Below are 24,446 nucleotides of genomic sequence, written 5' to 3'. Positions count from 1 at the left end.
GTGTTATGATGTATTTTTCATTACCTTCTTCCATATCTCCTCTATCTTACCTGCTGACAAGCCTCAAAATAGAGGATAGCGGGTTATTCCTTTGAAAAAAAATATTTTTAAAAAAAAGTGGTAGTGTAGGTACTGGGTATTTCAAATTAATAACTAATATATGTTTACATATATTTTTAAAGAAAAATAAATAAATGCGTTCTTATGATTTACCCAAATATTTCATTTTTACTGCCATTTTCAGCGAGTTGTAGATAGTAACTCACTATTAGAAAATGGAAATAAAGTTGGAGTAGAGTACGATTCGAACCACGGACCATTGGTCGGTGAGTCCGAGACACTAGCCACAGGACCACAAGCCGATTCATATTCAAGTCTAAGTTTTTGTGTATTTTTATTTCGCTGTAATACCCGATCTAAAAATGAATCTTCGTCAACTAAGGAGGATCCACCCTATCGGAAAGACGTTTACCTTCCCATTGTACCTAATCAGGGCACAGATGCTTACTAAACCTAGTAACATATTCAGCAGATTATGTGACATACCTTATTATGCCCTGCCCGGTCCCAAGATCGAAAGCGAATTCCACGTGTCCATTTTTTAAATAGAGGGCGAAGAAATCCCCCATTCCATCCACCCTGTGAGAGTTATACATGACAAGTCCATTATTGGCACCAGCTTTCAAAGTAACCTAAGGAAAAAGTAACATTATTATTTGACAATTCTATTACATAATTTCAATGCTTAGCTGAAAACGAGGAAGGCCGAGAATAATGAGGAACGCCTTCGGGGAATTGGATACAAAAAATATTTTTTGACGCGCGGTAAAAATAAAAGCTATAAATTATACGGAAAAGTTTCTTGAAAATGTAAGAAACACATTTTAATATAAACTAACTACTTTGAATGACGTCACTAATTCACATGAATCAACAAATGATAAGAGGGCTGTGGAAGGTTTCCGGTTTACTTATCGTCAACGGACCAATCGGCAGAACTAACCGATAAGTAGCGGAAGAGAACTTGAGACGTCACACGCGGATTAATTTAAGAAAAACAACATTTAAAAAATCATAGCGCTGATAATAGCATACTTAAAAGTTAAACAAAAAAAAATTTTTGGCTTAGCATAAAAGTTTCCTTGGTCTTCATAGACCAACTCTTCTTTTGACCAGTTTTGGTTGGCTTTGGTATTGCTTTAAGCAAAATACTTTTTATTTGTACTCGAAGATTTACAGAAAATAAATAAAATAAAACTAAAAAAAACTAAAAAAATAATTATAAAATAAATAAAATAATAATAATAAATAAAATAATAAAATAAATGCAATCAATCAAATTTCAAATTATAAGACAGAAATGTTTAAAATACGTAAAATAAATCAATTAAATAAAATGAAAACTAGAACTTTGTCGATAAATTCTTATATTTTGTTAATGAGTTAAACATTTTTGTTCAGCTTTTATTGTTTATGTATGGAAATATATAACACACTGTGATTTAATTTAATATTTTAACAAATAAGAAAAATAAACATATTACAACAGAGATAAAGAACATTTTAGAGAAGGTAATGTACTAGTCTAGGCATCTACAGGGCTTATGACCTGTCATTGGCTGGTTTAATGGCCACTTTACACTTACCATTTACCATTCTGCCCATGTAAATAAAATAAGAAATAATTCAATGAGATGAATCTTACCCGCATAAATAAAGGTTTCAACTCTTCGACTTCACAAACATTAACAGATGAAAGAATTGAAGGAATAAAGCTGTTCAAATATGGGCAGAATGGTGAATGTTAGGCGGTGTGTAAAGCGGCCACTTAAACCAGCCAATGACAGGTCATAAGCCCTGCAGATGTCTAGAATACTATATTACCTTCTCTAAAATGTTCTTCATCTCTGTTGTAACATGTTCATATTCACAGCTCCCCAGGGGAAATATTGTGTTCTTTTATTTTATTATTTTGTGGAGGGGCCTATTGTCGGATTTATTTTTCTGAAATTACTCCGCGTGTGACGTTTCAAGTTCTTTTCCACTTCATCTTGGTCAGTTCTGCCGATTGGTTCGTTGACGGTAAGTAAACCGCATATCTTTCACAGTTCTCTTATAATTAGTTGATTCGTATGAACTAGTGACGTCGTTCGAAGTAGTTAGTTTTTATTAAAATATTTTTTTGAATGACAGATCATATGCCCTGTAGATGCCTTGACTGCTATATTACCTTCTCTAAAATGTTCTTCATGTCTGTTGTAATATATATATTTTTTTTATTTGTTAAAATATTTAATTAAATCACAGTAAGTAATACATTTCCATTCATAAACAATAAAAACTGAACAAAAATGTTTAAAAAAAACGGTAGACCGCGTACATTAAAAAAATTCTAGACAAAAAAAATGGGGTTCGATGTTATTAATTTTAAAATAATAAAAAAATTACTTTGCAAGGATGACAGATTCAAAACAAAGGAGAAATCCCCAAACCCCGTGAGGTCCGGGACCATTAAAGGTAACCATTTTGTTGATATAATTTGACTGCATTAAATTTAATGTTAACACTTTATAATTTCGTGTTTTTAGATGGTCCCATCTTCAGAATTTCCTGTCCAAACATCTCTCTCTCTCTCTCTCTACACGCTTAGATGATATTAAAATTTACGTAACTCAGAAATTTCGAGCGGTCCTATCCACTTAATGGCAAGCTTTTGTGAAAATATGTACCGAATAAATATTTAGTTTTCATTTTGTTTAATGTAAAGTAAAACAAATTTTCTAAACAGATTAAGAAATAGAAAAATACCTGTCCATTGACAAAAGATACCTATTATTATATAATATAAACAAAAAATAACGCTGCGTTTTCAAATCGTACTGAGTCCGCTTGTTTTCATGAAATTCAAAATCTTGTAACTCGTCATCATGCAATAGGAAATTTCTTTATAAAATGGTAAGTTAATCACGTCTGAAGAAACATCTCCTTTCTCTTCCCTTATCTCTCCTCCTTTCCCTTTTCCTCTATTTTCCTCTTTCCCATTGAGTAATAGTTTTGATTTAAGGAAATGTATAAACAAATACGTTTATTTCTATTTTTATATATCCTAAGCTTTTAATTTTTATTTTCTATTGAATATGTTATGTAACTTGAATTATAAAAATAAAACTATAATTTTATTGGTTGGTTGGAAGAAATTGCCACTTGGCAATAAGCCCGCCAATGTACAAATAAAATTATTTACAAAAAGTTAAATAAATAAATAAATAATTAAGGTAATTGATATTCCTTAATATCAAAACAAAGAAAATGCTTAATCCTTAATTGCAAATTTTATAATTAAATTTAACTGTATTTAAAAAACGTTAAACATTTTTCTTTATATTATTTTAATTAAATCCTCTTATTTAAAAAAATGTTAATCTGGGGTTACTCCGTGTGAATCTGTTAGGGATCTTTTTTTTAAAGACCGAGTTAACAAAAAACATTTTTTTTTCTTGTATTTCATTTCAATTTAATTGTAATGATAATATTTTCTTTTTTAACAAATGAAGCCATACACAAGTACCTATGTTTTTTTGGCATTGTATTTAGTGATATTCAGGAAACTATTGCTCAAACTATAATGCTTTTTTTTTTCATTTATTGGTATATTTAACATGCCCCTTAATTTATTCAAAAATAAATTCAGACTCATTCTTTCTGGCTGTGATACGCTCCCACTTGCTATTTAATGATGCTCACGCTTACACACACCTGAACATTTACTCCCACACAAATACACACAAACACACCTCTACACTTACTCTTATACAAATACACTCAAACACACCCCTTTGTTGAACCACAATTTAATATGTATGATTTATTTAGAAACTTCGCTGGTCTGTCTTAAAACTGTATCTTTTTAAAGTTTTTATTTCATTGTTTACTGTTTGTTTCTGTACAATAAATAAACAAACTATAATCGACCTATGATTTTGGTTTATTAGTAAATCCTGTTTATTTTTATTGGTTATGTTTATTGTGATTATTTAAGTTTGCATTGCTTATTATGTTAATGATAATTAGGTCAATTAGATTATATATGTTTTTATTTTATTATTATGTTAACTTTGTTAAATAACTAATTTACGGCATGTTTTACTTATTGTAAAATGTTTCCCTCGGCACGGAACACCCCAGTGAGGGAACATTATTCTGTATAAAAAAGAATACAAACATTCTAAAAGTATAAATACATGGCTTTTGTTTCCTTTGAATAAATAAACGAAATAAATCAATATTTTTACATATTAAAACTAAACAGAAACAGATGAAAAAAATATTTTTTTTACAACGTGATTGACTTAGGCCATAACATTACGATTATAAAATGAATTCAAAATGTACAAATGTTTTTATTTTTGAATTTAGAAAAACTTAAAATCCAACCTGCAGCTCCAGCCAAGACAGCGCTCTCTCTCCTAAGCCATGGTATCGAAGGAATGATGATCCGTTGAATCTCGGTACCTGAAAAGAAAAAAGAAGTACTTAACATCATTACAAGGGGAGAAATCACCGAGGGCGTTGTTCCAAATACCCCCCACCGATGGGAGCAGTTGGAAGAAGTGTACGAGGAACTGCTCCGCATATGTTGGACTGAAGAGGGCTGCAGAGAATAGAGACCAATGGAGGACGAGATGCTGGACTTTGCTGCAAACCAACTAGGATTGAGAATGCGAAAAAGAATAATATGGGAGTTGCAGTATTATTAACCTTTCTTATAATGCAAAAGGATTCTGTTTCCTGTGCCTCGATTATGAACGCTATCTTCATGTGTATATATCGAGACGGTATACTTAACTTCTGTGCTATCTGTATCTTACCTCGGTATGTTCTATCTACTTGTCATATCGACATCATATGATTGAAACAAGCCAATGGAATGACCGCTAACAATTAGTCCGCGTTCCTTACGTCATTAACATTTAAAATAGTTCTCATTAATATTTAAAAAGGCTTCTTTAATAAAAAGTGCTCACTTTAAAGCGATTATAAACTCCAATAAATCCCAAATCAAGCAAAAAATGCTCGCTTTAACATGAATTTTGCATGACTTGTGGAAATCAACTAGACGGTACGCTTAACGACCGTCTGTATGTATCTACCAATCGACTACAAAGCCGGCTCCTATAACGTTTCGATACATACACTCGGAAAGATAGTAAAACAGATGGAAAAAAATATAATAACTAAATTATTTTTTTACAGTGGTAACTTTCTGACGCATATAATTTGTGTATGACGCTTAGATACTCTTATTTGTTAATGGGATAGAATTTAGCGACACTATTTTCACATCTAGGTGTTCGTTCAATTAAAGTGACAGTTATTTCGGAATTTAATTCGCCTTCAAAGATGACTTATTTCTCCCTCATATTTTTAATAGGCTTTTGAGAAAAAAAGTGTCAACTTCAAAACGATTAACATTTTTAATAAATTATAATTAAAGGAAAAATTGCTCGGTGAAATTTTTTTTGACACTTTTAATGCGTAGATAAACGTATCGGGGGGTTCTAGACCCGTCGGTACAAACCGATGTACTCACATCAAAACTTGATATCGGTAGTGTACCTTTATAGTCAATCTGAATACTTTTATCTTCAACTATGACGTCATACTGAAGTTATGTCATTTTAGAGCGTAGATATGTGTACCGTGACGTACGCTTCCCCTTGTTTCATATCGATGTAACCGATACAAAAAAAACAAAATCAGTCAAATTTTTGGGAACGGAAAACGGAAATTAGAGACCTCGATTTTGTCGATTTTAGTTAGGTATAATCAGTTCGACGTGCTGTTATATTTTTTGCACAGTATTCAAAAAGGTATCTGCAAGAGGGTGACAGAAACACTATATTCAAATCATAGAATTAAGAATAGTCCAGAAGGAGCGTAGAACCGTATTTGAATACATCGGACTGAGTCCGAAAAAATCCCCACTTAGCCCCACTTTCACCACGCGCATGCGTAATATTGCCAGATCGCGAAAAATATAATCATAACACAAATTTAAGATATTAAAAAAAAGCCAGTTATTAATTTCTCTAAAATTTTATTGTACACGCGGAAACATTGATTGACACAACAGAGTAGTAGTAAAGGATCATTTAATAAGAGTAATTTAATTAATTAACTTTGAACTTAAAAAATAAAACAAGTTTTATTTGACATAAACGGATATTTTTATGTCATGTTAAGTAATATTTGATGTTCTAAAAATAATGTCAGTCAAACGTCCACCACGACGTTGTTTAATCCGAGAAGTCCAATTTTCATTAGTTCTCTCATTAGATTAGCAAAGTAGAATGACTATCCTGGCAACAGTAATAAAACATCAATTTTGTTTTCTTTGACAATCTGACAGATGGAAAAATAATTTAGTTTTTAAGTAATGCATTTGCTACTTACACATGCATTTGCTAATTACACATGAAATGTGATTGCATCCTGATTCTTGAAGATCCCAGCAGTATTTTTACATTTTAAAACGATATAACACGGCATAGTTGAATTCAAATCGGGGGTTGAGTACTGAGCGACCACGTCGTCTACAAAGAAAATAATGGGTCAAAACGTAAAACTGCCTTTTTAAGAGTAGTTTAGTCGCCTTCTGTTTGATGCGCGTATGCGGTTTTAGGATTATTCTTAATTCTACGGTTCAAATACTCTTAAAATTATTTTATACGGCCATTCTTCCAATACGGCTGAAGTATTTCTCAAACTTTTCCTTCCGGGCGTATTTTTCTTTCGCTTTCACGATTCCTACTGAGGAGGTAAAAAATTTTTTGTGTACCAACATCAAGAAAATTACACAGCAAATATCATTTCCCGCCGGCGAACACAATTTCGCACATTTCTGATTTTCCGCAATAAAAGCGAAGATTTCTCTTTCTTCGCGTTTCAATATTTTATTTCGGCGATTCGGAGCGGCCCAAGTGAAATAAAGTGGAAAAACTCGATGCTTATGAAAGTGAAGTTGTACATTACGCTGGGAATTGTAAATCTCCCCGGGAAATTTGAGGGATGTTCAATATATTACTGGATTAAATTATTAATCGCTGGTCGGAATTCTTATTTGATAATTTTCAATATCATTCAACACATTTATTCTGATTTTTATTTTAAAAATGCGTATTAAATTACGATAATTTGATTTTGTATCTGTGTTTTATAAGCGTTATACAACTTAAAATTGTAAAAAAGACGCACATTTTTGTTTAAATGAGTTTGTTTTTAATGACTTTTAATATATATATATATATATATATAAATCATTGAAATATACCTACTCCGTTCCGACACTACCCCTGAAAATGTCCGTTTTGAGTGAAATATGCCATTCGAAGCGTAAAATTATGTTATTTGAGAGGCAAACGTCACCAAGGCGATTTTTTTTTTTAAAGTTGCATAAATCAATTTACATTGAAAGACCAAGTCATACCTCCTATAAATATTTGTATTCACACAACAAAATGCAATGAAGGATATCAGTTTCATAATGATAATTGCCTTCAAGTCACTGAAAAAAATAGCATAAATATATTTGGGCATTCTAATTGATAAAAATATAAAATAGAAGGAGCAAATAAATAATATTGTAAATAGAATGAGAAAACTTAAATGTATATTTATTAAATTAAGGAATATATTAACCATCGAAAAATTAAAGTCAATTTACTTTGCATTCGCCCAATCCATATTATGTACGGAATAATCGGATGGGGTGGTGCTTTCAAAACAAATATTTAACCGGCTGAAAAAATATAAAAATTAAAGTTATTTTGAAAAAAACGTCTACATTTTTCACTGTTTAATTATTAAAAAAATTTAAGGTTTTAGATATAAAATTGCAACATTAAAAGAATTTTTTGCTTCAAATACATTAAGATAAAATAAATATTAGTATTTCTAGTATTATTATTATTATTTTTAGTAGTAGAACAGTTGGTAATATCTTAATTCCTAAATTAAAAACAATCACTGCACAACATCATTATACTTACAGAGGAATATTTTTATTCAATGAAATGAACAAAGATAATAAAAAGTACAGTGTATTCCTATACAATATATTTAAGAAAGAAGTGAAAAATTACATCTATAATTCTTCTTTATGTAACACTAATTGAAAACATCGTTTATATCTTTTTCGTAATTTATTTATGTTATCCTAAATATATTAATATATAAATAAACTATTGTAAGACGTCACTCCCCATTATGTACACAACCATTGTTTATTTCTTTTACGTAATGGGAAACGTTAATGTAAATATATGCATTTGATTAATGTAAAAAATTGTATTTAGTTGTAATATTGTATTTTTATTTGTTATTAATAAAAAAACACGAATTATTTGTATTTTACTATTTGACTTTATATTATTATAAACGAGAGTATTAAAAACTAACATAGAGGCATATTTGAGGTGATTTTCACAAAAATGGCGCTTTATAAATTATTCAAATATAATAATAGAAATCTCCACCAAAAACGGAAAATTAGTAAGTGATGCCTAAATAAACTATACATAAAAACCTACCTACCTAAATAATAGCGTAATTCAAAACCGTCTCTAAATCTTGCAAAAACAGATTTCAATTACACTACTTGACACCGCAAACTTGGTATTCTGCATTGAATTATTGAAGCATGATTAGAAAATTCACAGTTCTTTTTTCAAAGTTTTTCGCAAATATCTCAGTAATTCCTTAAGTGGAGATTTCTTAGTTTGCTTCTAATACCCTAATATAAAAACATGCAAAAAGCATACTTGAAAATATTTCTTTAAAGAAGAAAATGTTTTTAACCACAATATTATTACTATTTCTAATATTTACTCAACAACAACAACAACAACAACAACACTCTTTACTCTCTTTCACTAATACCCGTATGCAGAGACGGACCTTAAGGTGAGGAGAGTACGTTCTATTGTCTTCACCTTCGGGTTATTCTCCGCATTTGAAATTAGAATGAACTTTCCTCACCTTAAGTTTTGTCTCTGCATACGGGTATAACTCTAAAAGCTTGCATTTATTTTTTTATTACATAATATCTGTGATATTTAGGTAAAGAAGTACTTGTCAGTAAAATTAAGAAAATAAGTTATATCTCCTCTCTTCATAGTAAAGTGTTATTTTTTTTTAATACATATATTTATTTTTGTTAATCTTTGCTTTTAATTTTTGTGTAAAATTGTAAGATTCAATATGTCCATGTATTTATAATTTTCTCAAACTGAACGGTTTGGGTAGGTAGGAAGAAATTGCCTTAAGGCAATATGCCCGCCCTTATATGTATATTTATTGTATATGTATATAAAGTGTCAATAAATAAAATAAATATGCAGTTCCACTCTATAAGGTTCACGGAAGGTTTAGTGAAGACATGAAATTTAGGAAAAAATAATTCATTTCAACAACTCAATGATAAAATTAGGAGAAAAAAAAACGGCTAAAATACCTTGTTAGTACAGCTAATTTATTATGAAAAATGAACACAATTTATCCTTTTCATAGTTTTTTTTAACATTCCAATACTTCAATTTTTTTATATGAAATTAATTTACTATTGAGAATTAACACAATTCACAAATATCTTTCTGCGTGATACTATCCCTATTAAACATACTTCCAAACACAAAATCTACTTGTTTTTCATTTAATCCAACATTGATTTCTTTCAAAAGCCATCAAATTCCGTAAATTATAAAAATTAAGTATGAAAATTATAATTGTATATTATCTATTAAGTGTTAACATAAATTGTGTCAGTTGATTTCCAAATTGAGAAGACACAACAAAAAAAAATAAAACAAATTAGACAATGAATCGTAGCATTTTCACCGTACGCTGCATAAATATCGCGAGCAGCTTTGATAGCTTTAATCCCTTGATTGAACACAAACAGAAGGAGGTGTCAAAAATGTTAATTCTCGTCTACGTTATATTTTATTTTGAAGGCATGTTATTGAACAAAATAATGTCTTATAGAGCAGAAAATTTTCCTTCAAATTACTTTTGGTGCTCATTTTTAAATTTGGAAAAAAACGGACAAAACTTATGTTAACACCTAAATTTCATCTGCTTATTAACTCTCCTATTAATAATTATCAAAACATCTTACACGTTAATATATCACAACAGAGATGAAGAACATTTAAGAGAAGGTAATATAGAAGTCTAGGCATCTACAGGGCTTATGACCTATCAATGGCTGGTTAAAGTGGCCACATTACACACTGCGTAACATTCACCATTCTGCCCATATTTGAACATCTATATTCCTTTATTTTTTTATCTGTTCTTCATCTCTGTTGTGATATGTTAATGTGAGCGGCTCCCCAGGGAGTTGAATCCAGTCCTTGTCTACAAAAATTTGGACAAACTCAAAATATTGTTGATCTTACACGTTTCCTACTATTTATCTTCCTTGAAATATTTATACGTTGATCAAAGTTATTTTAGGATATGTTAACACGAACTTTGAGAAAGCCAAGTGTTATTATATTATAAGCAAGATAACAATGTATTTTTTTAGAAATACGATGTTCTAAAATATTAATATAGCTTATTCAGGATCCAGGCGGTTTGTGTGTGCAATAGATTCAAAACGTGGACGAGTGTTTTCGACTCGACCGCTGCTCTCAGGTAAAAATAAAATCAATGAAAGTAGAAAAAAGAGAAGGAAAAAAAAACATAAATGAAAGTTGTTTAAAAATAAAATATAAGTTAAAAAAGTTATTTTAAAGTTTATAGTTAGTATTTAAAAATGAAAATAATATTTAAAATGAAGAAAATTTGTAAAAGTAATTAAAATAAAGAATGAAAAACATGCTCAGATGTAAAAATAAAATAAAATAGTAATAACATTTTTAAAAAAGGAAAAACATAAATATACAATACATACTTTAAGGGAATTCAAAGAAACGATGAGAAGAATCTTTAAGTGAAATATAAGACTATAAATTTAAGTCAATTAAAAAAACATCTTCAAAATTAATTGCACATTATAGTAAGAGCAGCAATATATTGATTTGAAATACATATATAATATATAATATACTAAACTATCTGACGTGAAGGGGCCTTAGTCTATAGTCGATGACACACACGTGTTAAATTAGTTCACCTGAAGTAGACTAATGACTGACGATGCAATGTCATCATTTTCTATCGAATCCAATACATACGTATAATGCAACTCTAGCAATATTGCACATAAAGACGGGGTCGTCGCCTTGCAGTACATTCACATCGTCTCTACCATGGAGAAATGAACTACAAAGGAATATGGTCTATAAAGAGACCACAGGACGCAGCCAACATCAGTCAGCCCGTTCAGTTAGTGAGCGCAACAAGTTCAGTTTACTTCAATCCAGTTCGATGACGTCACACAGTTCCAGCATGTAGTTCAAGTGCAGTCTCTTCAACCCATCATCGCCGCTACGCTCATGCTACACAACCAAGTGCTTTATCTTATTCGCCATTTAATAAATACGCATCAAACAGCAACCTCGTGTCTTCTCTGTCAATCTTTAACTGGGGTAGGAACTCCAACCAAACCCTCAACTACTTTATTCCTACAGACGTGATTAATAATAAATATTAATAAAAAAACATAGCAACACATGTATGTGTAGGGGAAGATATCTTCCCTCGGTCCTATTTGAAGTTTTTCCTTCACCATTTTTAATGCGTATTTTGAAATACATTTTTACAACGTCCTATCATAGTTCAACTCGTTAACTAGTTGTAAGATTTCAATTTGGCATAAAAATATGATTCATTTTTGAGCTACGTCCGTTTTTAAAAAAAAGTGGATGTATCGTCTTAATGGTACTGGAACATGGCAATCTCGTAAATCAAACAGTAGAAAACATTTTGATTCAAATTTATTTTATTTTTCACTTATTTAGAAGTATAATAATTGAGTTACATGATCGCCTTCTGGGGAACTGGCAACAAGACAGACATAACGAGAATACAAAGACAACAAAATAAAATTCTTAAACTAACATACAACCTACCCTACCTGACCTCTACGACTGAACTGTACAAAAAAACACACCAGTTTGACGTAAACTACTTGACTTAAATTGAGACCTTAAAAATTGTGCACAAAATAACACTGGGAAACATACAAGACGACGACACAATATTAGTCAAAAATGCTGACATACACAAATATAGCACCAGACAACAACAACACTATCATATTGAAAAAGCAAAGACAAACACAGCACAGTCAAAAATACTACATAATGGACTTAAACACTACAACGACTTACCTTACTACTTGAAAACTTTTACTGGAGACAAATTTAAAATCAATCTGAAAAAGCACATGATGACTGAACTAACTAGACTAGACGAGACATAAAATGACTAGACAGTATTAAATTTCTAATGTAACCCTAACGGTTTTTTTAAAATTGTAAAGAAATAAAAAAAAAATAAAAAAAATAACACTTTCAAAACAAAGCGTAGATGTCAACTTGCGAAGAAAAGGCGTATACAAATAGAAGAAACGAAGTCCGTATACAGAGACAAAGTAATACGGCGTTTTATCCTCTCCGCCGACCGGCGCCGGCGTTAGTACACACTCCACTGATCAAACTAAAATTGTTCCACTGTCTCTTAATTCTGACTACAGTCTGCCTCAATCTACCCGCGTTCCCCTTTTATACAAGAGAACAATTAGTTTTTGTTATAAACAAATGGCCGGCGTCAAGACGCCATAGTTAATAATTGATTCGTCTAAAACAAAACTGCGTAATTCCAAACATGACAAAGTTCTATTTCCTTTATAAGAAATATTACGCAGCAAATCTAAAAAAATAAGAGCTTTACACACGAATTGCATTGTTCAAAGAAATAAAGTCATACCAAAATATATTTTTCTTAAAGCGCCCTGTTTTACCTACTCTTATAATGTGACAAACACAATACACATTGTTTCTTATTCAAGACACAATAGTCTAAAAATAATGATAAGGCAAAAGTACATCTTTAAAGCTTCAAAGCTTAAATACAAGTACAAGAGAATATTAGTATTAATTGCGTCATACAAAATATTATCCATGCGCTTACGCGAAAAGACATAATCAGAATACTCTAGTAGGCCAAATAGAAAAATAAAATATCTTCAGAAATCGGCTCATAAAAGGTCTAAACAGTGCATTTGGGACCAAGGTACCACGCATGTAATGTGATTTGGTCTTAGAGGTGTTGTACATTGGACCTTTAAATACTATTTGAAGGAAATCAATGATTTTGAACACGGATTAGCGTTTATTTTTCAGATTTACTAAACACAAAATAAATATAAGTACGCGAAAGAATAAACAACTTTAAATAATATTTTCATCAATATTCTATATAAAATGAAAATGAAAGTAGGTTAAATGCTGTCGAAATGCGATCCCTCAGGTTAATCTGTGGTAAACCGATGTATGATAGGTGTACAAATGTCGAGATCCGTTAACCGTGTAAGGCTGAGATATGCATTATTGACAGAACCAAGAAAGGGGTCCTGCGTTGGTTTGGACATGTAGAGCGAATGGACAGCAAAAGAACGGCTAAAAGGATCTACGATGCGAATGTTGATGGATGCAGAAAACGAGGAAGGCTGAAAAAGACATGGCACGATCAAGTCTATCAAATACTTGAAGATGGACATGTCAAAAATAGGAATAATCGGCGTGTGTGCATGAGAAGATGTATGAATGTAGAGAGAGCGAGGTCTGTATTCAAAGATATAGTGATATAAAGTTCTATCCTCTCTGCCTACCCTTACGGGGAAACGGCGTGATGGTTTGTTTGTTTGTTTTGTGTTAAATTCAAACTGAAAGTAATGTTTTAAGAATGACATGTAGATCCTATACTGTAGATAAAAAAATATCCTATTGAGTTGAATCCCAAAAAAATATCCTTATTGGTTATAAGAGAGAAATGTACCAATGGAAAAAAAAATTGTTATGTATCTCGGACCGGTCCAAGGTACATATCATTAAAAAGGACCAAGGTACAACACCCCCACTTCACGTAAGAAATTACCAAATAGCCATTTTTAGGTTAGGTTTTTATATAAAAAAGTCATGTGATAGTAAGCTAAGATTAAATAATAACTGTCTATTTATCATAGGAGAAAAATTCATAAACTTTTCTTGTATACCCACGAACTTTGTGGGATTTTTTTGTTTACTATTTTTAGTGTTAATATGTTTTTCATTTCTATGTAATTATCCTTTATTGTTTAATGCTCAGTTTTACCTCTTATGTATACTGTAAAAAAAAATACAAAAAAAAATATTAAAAAAAAAAATACTTTCAATCATTAAAAAATATCGATTGAGCAATAATAAAATACAGGGGGTGAGGAAAACATACAATATATAAACAAAAAAACTTACTTTCTTGATCGAAAAAGGTTTTTTTCACTTCACTCAAATGCTTTGAAATTAGCAACTGTCAAATGACGTTAATAATCCGATCTAGTGGATTGATTACAAAATTATCATCAATTCATTTTTTTGAAAGCTACAAGATTGCACACAATGGTAATAGGACCCAGGTACACCTGGGTCCAATGTGCGACATCTTCCCCTATATAAAATGGTCACACATACAAGTTTTATTTGACATCGACCCTCTACAAAATGATGGCAAGAAAAATATGAAATCTGACATGGACTTGTCTAGATCCAAACAACAGAAATATTGATTTTAAAAGTTGTTTAAGCTGCTATATTTTATTGTTCCTGGACTAGCATCTAGCACCTGAAGCGTGGAATTGATCACCTTATCTTCTTTGGTTTACAAATGAAGTGTACTATCCACCACGGGGTGTGGAAAGGGGAATAATTGTAAATTTCTGAGAGTCTAGACATTTACATGGCTAATGACTTTATATGTTATTTTTTTTATTTTATTTTTCTTTTCTTTTATTTTTCCTTTCTTTCTTTTCGTGGTCATGTCATACCGCATAAATGTGCTATAAACTTTTTAATAATTAAAAAAGGAATGGCCCCCGCTCAGACGCTGTAGTCTTTGTGGGCATTTTTTCCAATTTACGTCAAAGCTTAATTTTAAGATGTATTTTTCTAAAGCGTATTTTTGTAATTATATTTCTATGTAAATCAATAAATGTATGGAAAAATAAAGAAATTAAAAAAAAAAACAATGTAATGCTGTTTAAACAGTATTTTTTATACACGAATTTCCACAGTACAAACTGAAAAAAAAATAAGACGTTTCTGATATTTTGTTTTCGAAAATTTTTCGACACTTCAATTGAAACCTTTTGCGAATCCACTTAAATTGCATGACTTAACAGTTTTCGAAACTGGCTGTTAAAACCAAAGATTTACGAATTAAATAATTATCCAGTAAAGCTATTTAAAAAAATTAAATCATCTAATGGATTCTAGTGTTTCAAGAGTTGTTGGTTAATTTCTATCGACCATAGACTTAAAGTATTCCCATAGAAAACAATCAAATGTCGTCAAATTACAGGGTTGTGGAGATGTGGAGAACTATTAACAGGACCATTTGTGTCGCCAAACTTATTACGCACTTATTTAGGGGTTCCATAAGGAGGTTTACACGTGTGGTGAACTGAATACTAATTTAAAAAGTAAATTTTCACTATTTGCAAGCTTTGTTCCAGTTTAAGGTTGATATATTTGGACATGATAATATTGCCAATTGTAAGTTCTATCACGATAATTTTTTTTTATTTGTTTTAAATGCATTTGAGTTCAGTAGAAAATCAATTCGTTTAATGTTATTCAAACATCCATATTCAAGAAATGTAGATGTTCGAATTTGGGAAGAATGTTGAACATTAGACAGTGAGTGAAGTGATCACAACCAATCAATGACAGGTCATTAGCTTTGTGAATGCTTTTATATAGTATTTTTTCTTAAAGGTCAAACAGCACTAAAGCGTTACTGCGCTGCACTGCACCGCGCATCGCAGCAGTAAAAAACAATAATTTCATTGTTTTGCATGAAACAAACCGGACTAGAGCTGCGCTACGCTACGCAGCACTCCAAATAATATTTTGACGTGCAGAACCTCTGCACTGCAGCTACGCTCAATTGTGGATTGACTTTAAAGATGTTCTGCTACTGTATTTTCGTTATTTATCTATCCTTACTAATTTAGTTAAAATGATTTCAAATCAATTTTATATTTGAAGCACTAACTGTGGTTATTCATCATAAAAAAACAACTTAGTTTTTAATCACCAATTTTTTTTTCCTCTTACCGGTTTCAAAGCTAAACAAGTTTCTTTTTCAAGGTCTACTCAACTAATGAATTCTTTTCTATTTTATTTTATCATTATGCTGCCAACGAAGCTAATAAATCAAGTCATTTTGTCTTGAAAGGATGGTTATGTGAAATGGGTACGAAACTAAACAGGAGTGGACTAAAAGAAATATTGTTAATTTTGTTATTTATTGTATTTTTTTTATTTATTAATCTTAAGGGAATGAAATATGAGAAGTTAAAAAAGCGATTCGTAATAAGAAAAAAATAACCGAATAAACAATATTTATTTTAGTCCACTCCTGTCTAGTTTTGAACGTATCCATTTCACATTACCATCTTTTTAATACAAAAATACTTAATTTATTAGCTACGTTGGCAGTATACTGATAAAATAAAAGAGGAAAGAACTCATCAGTTAAGTCAACTTTGAGAAAGAAGCTTGTTTAGCTTTTAAACCCGTCGGTGAAAATAAATAGTTAGCTGTGCATAATCACTTATTTTGACGATTTGCTCCTAGTATATCTCGATTTCAGTCAGTGGTTATTTTTCTTTCTTTCGCGCCTTTTATTTTTGCAGTAAATTCATTATACTACGCATCAAGATAGATCAAATGTCGCTTGAGTTAAGCACCTCAATTGTAAAGGTGTGTTTCCAAAGGATTATAAGAAAGCCTAAAATGCTACAAAGTGAAGAGATAATTTATAAAGTGAAACTTTATACTGCGTATAAAAGGATTTAAGATTATCCTGACACCCAAAAGTCCTATATTAGGAAGCCATCTTGCACTAAGTAGTTTTATAAAATACTAGTGGACCCGACAGACGTTGTCCTGCCCGAACGTTGGATTGCCTGCTATCATCTTGGAAAATAATTTTCATCTAGGTACTTGTTTGTGATTAAATAACAAAACTAAAAATTGTTGACATTCAAAAAATATTGAATTTAAGTAGGTACTTGTTTATGGTTGATTTCCAAAACATAAAATAAATATTTTTTCAAATATGGCATTCTTTTTGCAAACGTCAAACTCCGGTCGTCTCACCAACAAAGTGGTGTACTTATGTAGGAATACGATTTTTAAAAATGTATTGAATTTAATATTATTTTAGTGTTAACAAAAATCTAATAAAATGAAATAAATAAGTGGAAATAATAAGGAATTTAATGAAAGAATCTGATTGAGATCCACAAAAAACCAATGCTGTTTGTAAATTTTATACGCAAAAAAACAACATGTTTACATTTTTTTGCAAATGCATTCTCCTCGAATGCAACCCTGGTAGATAGATGAATAAAACATTTATGCTCCTAACTTTTTTACATATTCGATTGAAGATTTCAATATCTACGAACACGCACAGCGCAAAGATCTATATTTCTCTGAAAAACGCACATAAATCGGTTTAGCCATTTAGGAGGAGTACGGTGACATCACGCGTACACAGGAATCATAAATATAAAGATTTCTTGGTGATATGAAGTATTTTAAATATTGTACTCATTTAAGTATATTTTAAACGTCCTAGCGACAAATAATATGAAATTAATTATACTTATTACTATACAAGATAATAATATTGATGTTTTTTGTTGATATTTCTTGATAAAACTCTACAGTTGATGATTATAATAAAATTATAAATAAACTTATGAATGAAACTTCTTGGTTTAGTTTTACTTTTTATTATTTTGACCAACGAGCTCTTTCGCCTAAGTAGGCATCTTCAAGACTGGTGAATTGTTTACAACGTTTACAGTTTTTATACTATTCTTAACAAATTTTGGAGATAAGATCAAATAAGTATATTAACAGGAGGCAGAAAACATAAATATTTACAACTAGTTTGCTAAACAGTTCATTTTTGGGAGTTTTGGGACCAAAATTGGGATTAAGCTTTTATTATTTAAAAGGTCTAGGTGTAAAAATAATTATTTGATCTTATCTCCAAATGTGTTTAGAATAGTATAAAAAGTGTAAACGTTGTAAACAATTCACCAGTCTTGAAGATGCCTACTTAGGCGAAAGCGCTCGTTAGTCAAAATAATAAAAAGTAAAACTAAACCAAGAAGTTTCATTGATAAGTTTATTTATAATTTTATCATAATCATGAACTATACAAGATTATTAAAACCATTATTTAACCTATCTGGAACACTAACCCCATAATAAATTACAGCAGTGCTACTGAAAGTGAACTCATGTTTTCTTTTAAATACATAATAAATTAAATACGTACTTTTTAATAACATACAAAATGATAAATCAATCCTTATACCACTCACACACGCATTTGTCTAATTTAATTGTAAAAAAATCAATTGAACGAGAATGGTGCGTACCTATCGTAAAACGAAACAATCCAGACCAAAATTGACACCAAGTCATTGGAACAATACGCACCATCCTTCGGTAATGGCATATATGTATGTGCATCTACCATCTTTCAGAAATCAGCGAGCAGCCTGTTATTCACATGCACGGCAGTAACTGTTATACCTACAATCTACAAAAGCTACCCTTTGGATGTATTGCTTTATTTTGTTGACCATAATGTTGAAACAGTACTTTATTTTTTATTTTTACTATCTACTTTTTAGCATGAACTCTCGATAAATTATCTTCTCTGCTCAATGTTTATTTTTTGTAAATTCATTGGTGTAATTTTTAGTTACAAGAATTCTACGCGCCCATGCGCTCTGTAGCTGCAAGACGATTGGTAATCTAGCTTCAATATGTCAATTTTATCAACCAAAAAGTACTTAAATTTTGTGAATGGCGTCTAGAATTTCAACAGTCTATGCGCTCAGTAGCCACAAAACTTGTGAGTAGGTAGCCGTAAATCGGGTTGTGGGTCCTGTGGCTAGTGTCTTGGACTCACGGACCAAAGGTCCGTGGTTCGAATCCCACTCTACCCCAACTCGATTCCATTTTATAAAAGTGAGTTATTTACAACTTGTTGAAAATGGAACTAAAAATTAAATATTTTTGATAAATCAAAAGAACGCAAATATTTATTTGAAAAAAAACTCCTATTTTTAAAAACGAGTTTTTTTTTTACATCATTTAAACTCTTAATTTTTTTATCAAATTAAAACATAATGCAAACGGGGGCTAGATTACTTATGGCTCCTTGCGATTGCGTTCTGCGCTCTGCGCTGTAAGACATGCGGTCTGTAGCTGCAAGACATTCTGTAATCTAGCTTCTATCTGTTATAATTAAAATATACCACAATTGGAAACGAGGAACTAGAATCCTAATCGTCCACGCGCTCTGTTGTTGCAAGACGTGCTGGGATATTTATTTATTGTGCAGAGCCCTTGAGGTGATTTTCCCAAAAATGGCGATGCACAAATTATCCAATTCTAATAATAATAATAATAATAATAAAAAATACGACAAACTTTGGATGATAAAAAAAAGTATTTCTTTTCAAAAACAAAAGGTAAAGATTTTGCTTTGGTTACGTTTTTATTGAATTTATTATCTTCAAATAATTATACCAAAAGCCTTCTCATGTATCTAATTTTAGTCTGAATTTCAAGAAGCGTAATCTGTAAAAATATTCCAAAATAGTTAGAAGTAAATAAATGAAAATTAAATACCGCTAAAACAAAATGTAGGTATGAATATTGTAAGAAAAATATACCCCAAGGATACGATATTAATATGTATAATGTAGCCATAAATTCTGTGGATAAAATAAAGTATTTCGGAGTGTACTTGGACGAAAATTTATATTTTAAAACACACTCAATATGGAAAAATATAATTTTTGATTAAAAAATGATACAAAAAGTTGTGTTCTTATTTGTAAAACAATCATATGCCCACAGCCCACATATAAATTACGGTTTTTATATTTTATTTTTATGTGATGAAGGGGATATTAAAAATATGCAAATTCGGAAAAATAAAGCTTTGAGGATTATACTGAAAATAAAAATATATTTTAATGTAAGAATCATAGAATTAAGACTTTTCTTAATGCCATGGTAAGAATACACAATTAAGTTGGCTAACTTACTGTAAAGTAACAAATGAAATGTAATTTGAAAATTTTTATACGTAAAATAAGCATAAATAAAATAAAAAATCCAATAAAATTTAACTAACAACATCGACTTACGAAACTAGGGATAAAATAGATTAGATTACCCATGAGATATTAAACTACTGGGAGTTTTACTCAATTCTGACCTATCTCTTGACGCTCAAATTAGTAGAACGATAAGTTCATGCTTCTACCAGCTGAGACAAATTAAATGCATACGCAAAAATTTGCCGGTTGATGCCGCCCGTCAATTAATAAATGCGTTTGTAGTGTCTAGAGTCGATTATTGTAATGGTATCTATGCAGGTCTACCAATGAACAAAATGACTCGCCTACAATCTGTATTGAATGCCGCAGCGAGACTTATTTTGGGAATCTCTAAGTTCAGTCATATCACTCCACTACTTCGGGAACTACACTGGCTACGTTTTCCACAGAGGGTCGAATACAAACTCTGTTGGCTTATGTATAAGTCACTGCACAACTCGGCTCCGGAATATCTAAGGGAACTATGCATTCCAGATGAACTAGCTGACAGGCGTCTCACGCTTAGATCAGCTACGTCTACGGCGAGAGGAAAAGTTATTATACCTCTACGCAAACAGCGCACTAAATTTGGTGAGCGCGCATTTGCGGTCGCAGGCCCTATGGCATGGAATGCTCTCCCAGCAGAGGTGCGAGGCTGTGAAAGTGAAGTGATGTTTCGGAAAAAACTTAAAACCCACTTGTTCTCTAAATCATTTGAATAAATCCGTAGCACGTGACAACAAAATAAATGGTTTTGATTAAATTACAAATTTAAAAGCTTCAATTAAATTAACTTAACAATAGAATCACCATGTAAAGCGCCCTTGAGGTATTTTATTACGAAAATGGCGCTATATAAGTTATCCACAATAAATAAATAAAATAAATGAGGAGAAAAACATATTGCACAAATGTACAAGGGATTAAAATTGTACAATGAGTTGCTTGAAGAAATAAAAGAAATGAGAAGCCTTGAAATATTCCAAATTAATTTGAAAAAACATGTTATTAAGAATTGTTTATAGAAAAATTAAATATTAAAAGTTTATATTAGTTATTAAGATGTTGTGAACTAACTTAATGAAGCATAAATTAATGATAAAATGGCGGATTATACGCGCTGTTAATACCAGGATTTTTATCTTATTCTAAAAAAAAATCTGTGCCGTAATTTATGCCAGTATATAATTAATTGAATAAGACTCTCCATGTTAAATTCACTGCAGAATTTTCTCTGGAAAAGCGAGGTAAGTCCGATTTAATACGGATAGGATTTCTAATTTGTTAGTAATGAAGTGACTCCTACTCTGCTAGTGCACTTATCCGTCTAAATAGTTAAGCTAAAAGCTTCTATTAACTACTGTTTCAGAGCTTTTAAACAGTCAAGTATTCTCATATATAGAAGCACAAGCTCCTGCAACCTATAAATGAAACAGCTTTTGATTAAAAACAAATTCCTTGAATGTGATGATTATTAAATTTACGAATTTTGAAACGAAGTCGAATGTATTATTTTTTTAAATTGTATAATGACCTGAGAGTCCCCTTTACTATTTTTAATTTCAGTTCCAAAATAAGGCGTTTATTAGCAAAAATAATACCTATAATTTACTTGCAAAACCAAAAAATAAATAAAATTAGAGTAAGTGCTTATTTTAACGAGAACCCTAGACGAATGTTTTAATAAAACAGTTTTGATTCAAAACAAATAATTTTAAAGCAAAGTCAATCGTATTAAGTTTTTTGTTTAACGGCGATGTTTTGAGTTTGTCCAAATTTTCGTAGACATGAAATGAATATACGACATTTTAGAGAATTCAATATGGAAGTCTAGTCATGTAAAGGGCTGATGACCTGTCATTGGCTGGTTTAAATGCCCACATTTCGCGATGCGAACATTCACCATTGATAATAATTATGTTTAAAAATACACATTTCTTAAATCTAATCTCCATTTTTTTTTTTAATTAATGAGCTAAAATCTTTATTCATACGGGAGAGATTCATCTGACTGAATTATTTCCCTGTATAGTGGACAACGTATTATACATATACATTTTACGATTTGTTGGTTGGATTAGTTGGTTTATTAACCTAGTAAGTAGCTGCAAGACGTGTTGGGATACTTGTAAGGCTAAAAAACAAACGTGGAAATCTCCGTTTTAATCAAAACTGAGTTAATCGGTTTTTATATTTAAACGAGCAATATAACCAGACGTATTTCTATTGCTTTAAAACTGTTTTCTTAACAGAAAAAATGAGATGGCTATGTTTACATTTAACATTATTATTCTTATTATAAATAAAAAATCTCAAAAATGACGGTGGCTGGAGATAGCTACTTTTGTTTTTTAGCGTCACGCTCATTGTTACAATTTAAATGAATTTCACAAAAACAGAGCTATATAAATTTTCAATAATAATAATAAATATATATTTAATCAGCCTCGTGGTGTAATAGTCAGCGCGTTAGTCTGCCATGCAAGAGGTCTCGGGTTCGATTCCCGACATGGTTGATATAAAATATTTATTTTAAAGGGTGTTTTCACAATAGAATATTTCAGAGTCCCTGCGCTGGTACTGGTGATTAAGAAACGCTGCGATTGGTGTACCAATGCACCGTATCCTATGCACCATTAGGTGCGGAAAAGGATTGATGATGATGATGATGATGATATTTACTCTAGTATTTGTGCTTTGTGTCATGGACGGTGCTGTAAAATTATTTAATTTATATGGTAGTTTAACCTTATACATGTTTTTTATGTAAGAGATGATCGAGATTTACCAACTTAGTACCCTATGTACCATCAACTGTGGAAAAGAGTAAATTTGATGATGATAATTCGACGTTTTGAAGTAAATAATAAAAAAATATGCCTCAGCGGTTAGTTTATGATTTGATGGTGTCTCCATATTTTGACATTTTACTGTGTACATTTGAAGAGTGATTTTTCAAACATTGAGTCAATATTTATGAATTTCATTGTAATCACAATTGATATTTTCTTCTTTTTTTCATTTTTGCCCAAGGGCATTTACAAAAAATAAAAAAATACATGATAACATACTTACAAATAAAACACAAAATATACAGAAAAAATATGTAAAATTACAAAGAAAAGTTAGAGAGTTAGAAAAATTAGAAAATAAATAATAAAAGAGTTATACAAAGTAATAAAAAAATTGTAATAAAAGTTAACAAGATAAAACAAAAAGGATATAAACAAAATATGCAAAGGTATTTAATGATATAAATTCTGGAAAGCATACAAAGTAAATAAAGTGTTACGGTAAGAAAGAAAGAAAAATGTGAGTAAAATGAATAATCAAGCAAGTAAATTATTATTATCGAGAAAAAAGAAGAAATAAAAAAAAGAAGAAAAAAAAAATGAAATGCGTATTTGCCAATACTTACATTCAATTGGATATTATAGCAAATAAAAACAAGTATAGGGTAATAAAAATACCCAAGTTAATACTTTTTTAATTTATGGAATTTAATTGTCAATAATAGTTTGACGAGCAGCTACAAATAAACTTAATATTGTGGACTAGCAAGATATGTTATTCTGATATGTTAAACTTAAATGTAATTCTTATTTATGTATTATGTAGGTGCGTATAATATGTATTTGTATGTTCGTTTTGAATCAACGTTCGCGTATTGCCAAACCTTGTTTTATTGTTGACATTATATCGTATTTACTGCATTTTGTGGTTACCTACCGTACTCGTATTGTATGGGACTCGCCGCTCATTATTCTTTCAGTGTGTATTAGTTAAATTTTAAAATAAAATGTTTTTTTCTTTAGAATACGGTTTTGAAATTTGACATACTTTTAAATAATACAATTTATAACATTTCTTGATTAAAATTTTAACAAAAAGGTTTCAAAATTTTTACCAAGCTCTTTCTTGTACCATTTTCAATATAATTACAAGTTTACAACAATTATTTTTTTATACTTACGCACCCACGCACACGCGCCCTCTTCCTCATTCATTCCCACACGCACATGTACCCTCTCCCTCATTC

The 24,446-nt window shown here is 30.6% G+C and overlaps 1 protein-coding gene across 1 annotated transcript in view; it reads right to left on the bottom strand.

Annotated features, from left to right (window-relative positions):
- SP2353 (EGF like, fibronectin type III and laminin G domains protein pikachurin) overlaps positions 1-24,446 on the bottom strand; it is a gene marked incomplete at its 5' end in the record, with an annotated part of 163,746 nt that overhangs the window by 14,115 nt on the left and 125,185 nt on the right. The window contains 2 exons of the mRNA XM_088237136.1: positions 547-692; positions 4,435-4,512. Of these exons, the coding sequence (XP_088093262.1) occupies positions 547-692; positions 4,435-4,512 (224 nt within the window). The remainder of the gene's footprint in view (positions 1-546; positions 693-4,434; positions 4,513-24,446) is intronic.

The sequence above is a fragment of the Micrasema longulum genome, unplaced genomic scaffold (assembly GCF_059751315.1).
Source record: "Micrasema longulum isolate JH-2025_06_02 unplaced genomic scaffold, ASM5975131v1 h1tg001653l, whole genome shotgun sequence".
Classification (NCBI taxonomy): Eukaryota; Metazoa; Arthropoda; class Insecta; order Trichoptera; family Brachycentridae; genus Micrasema; species Micrasema longulum.
The sequence above is the reverse complement of the archived record's forward strand: the minus strand, read 5'-3'. Positions and strand labels throughout refer to the sequence as shown.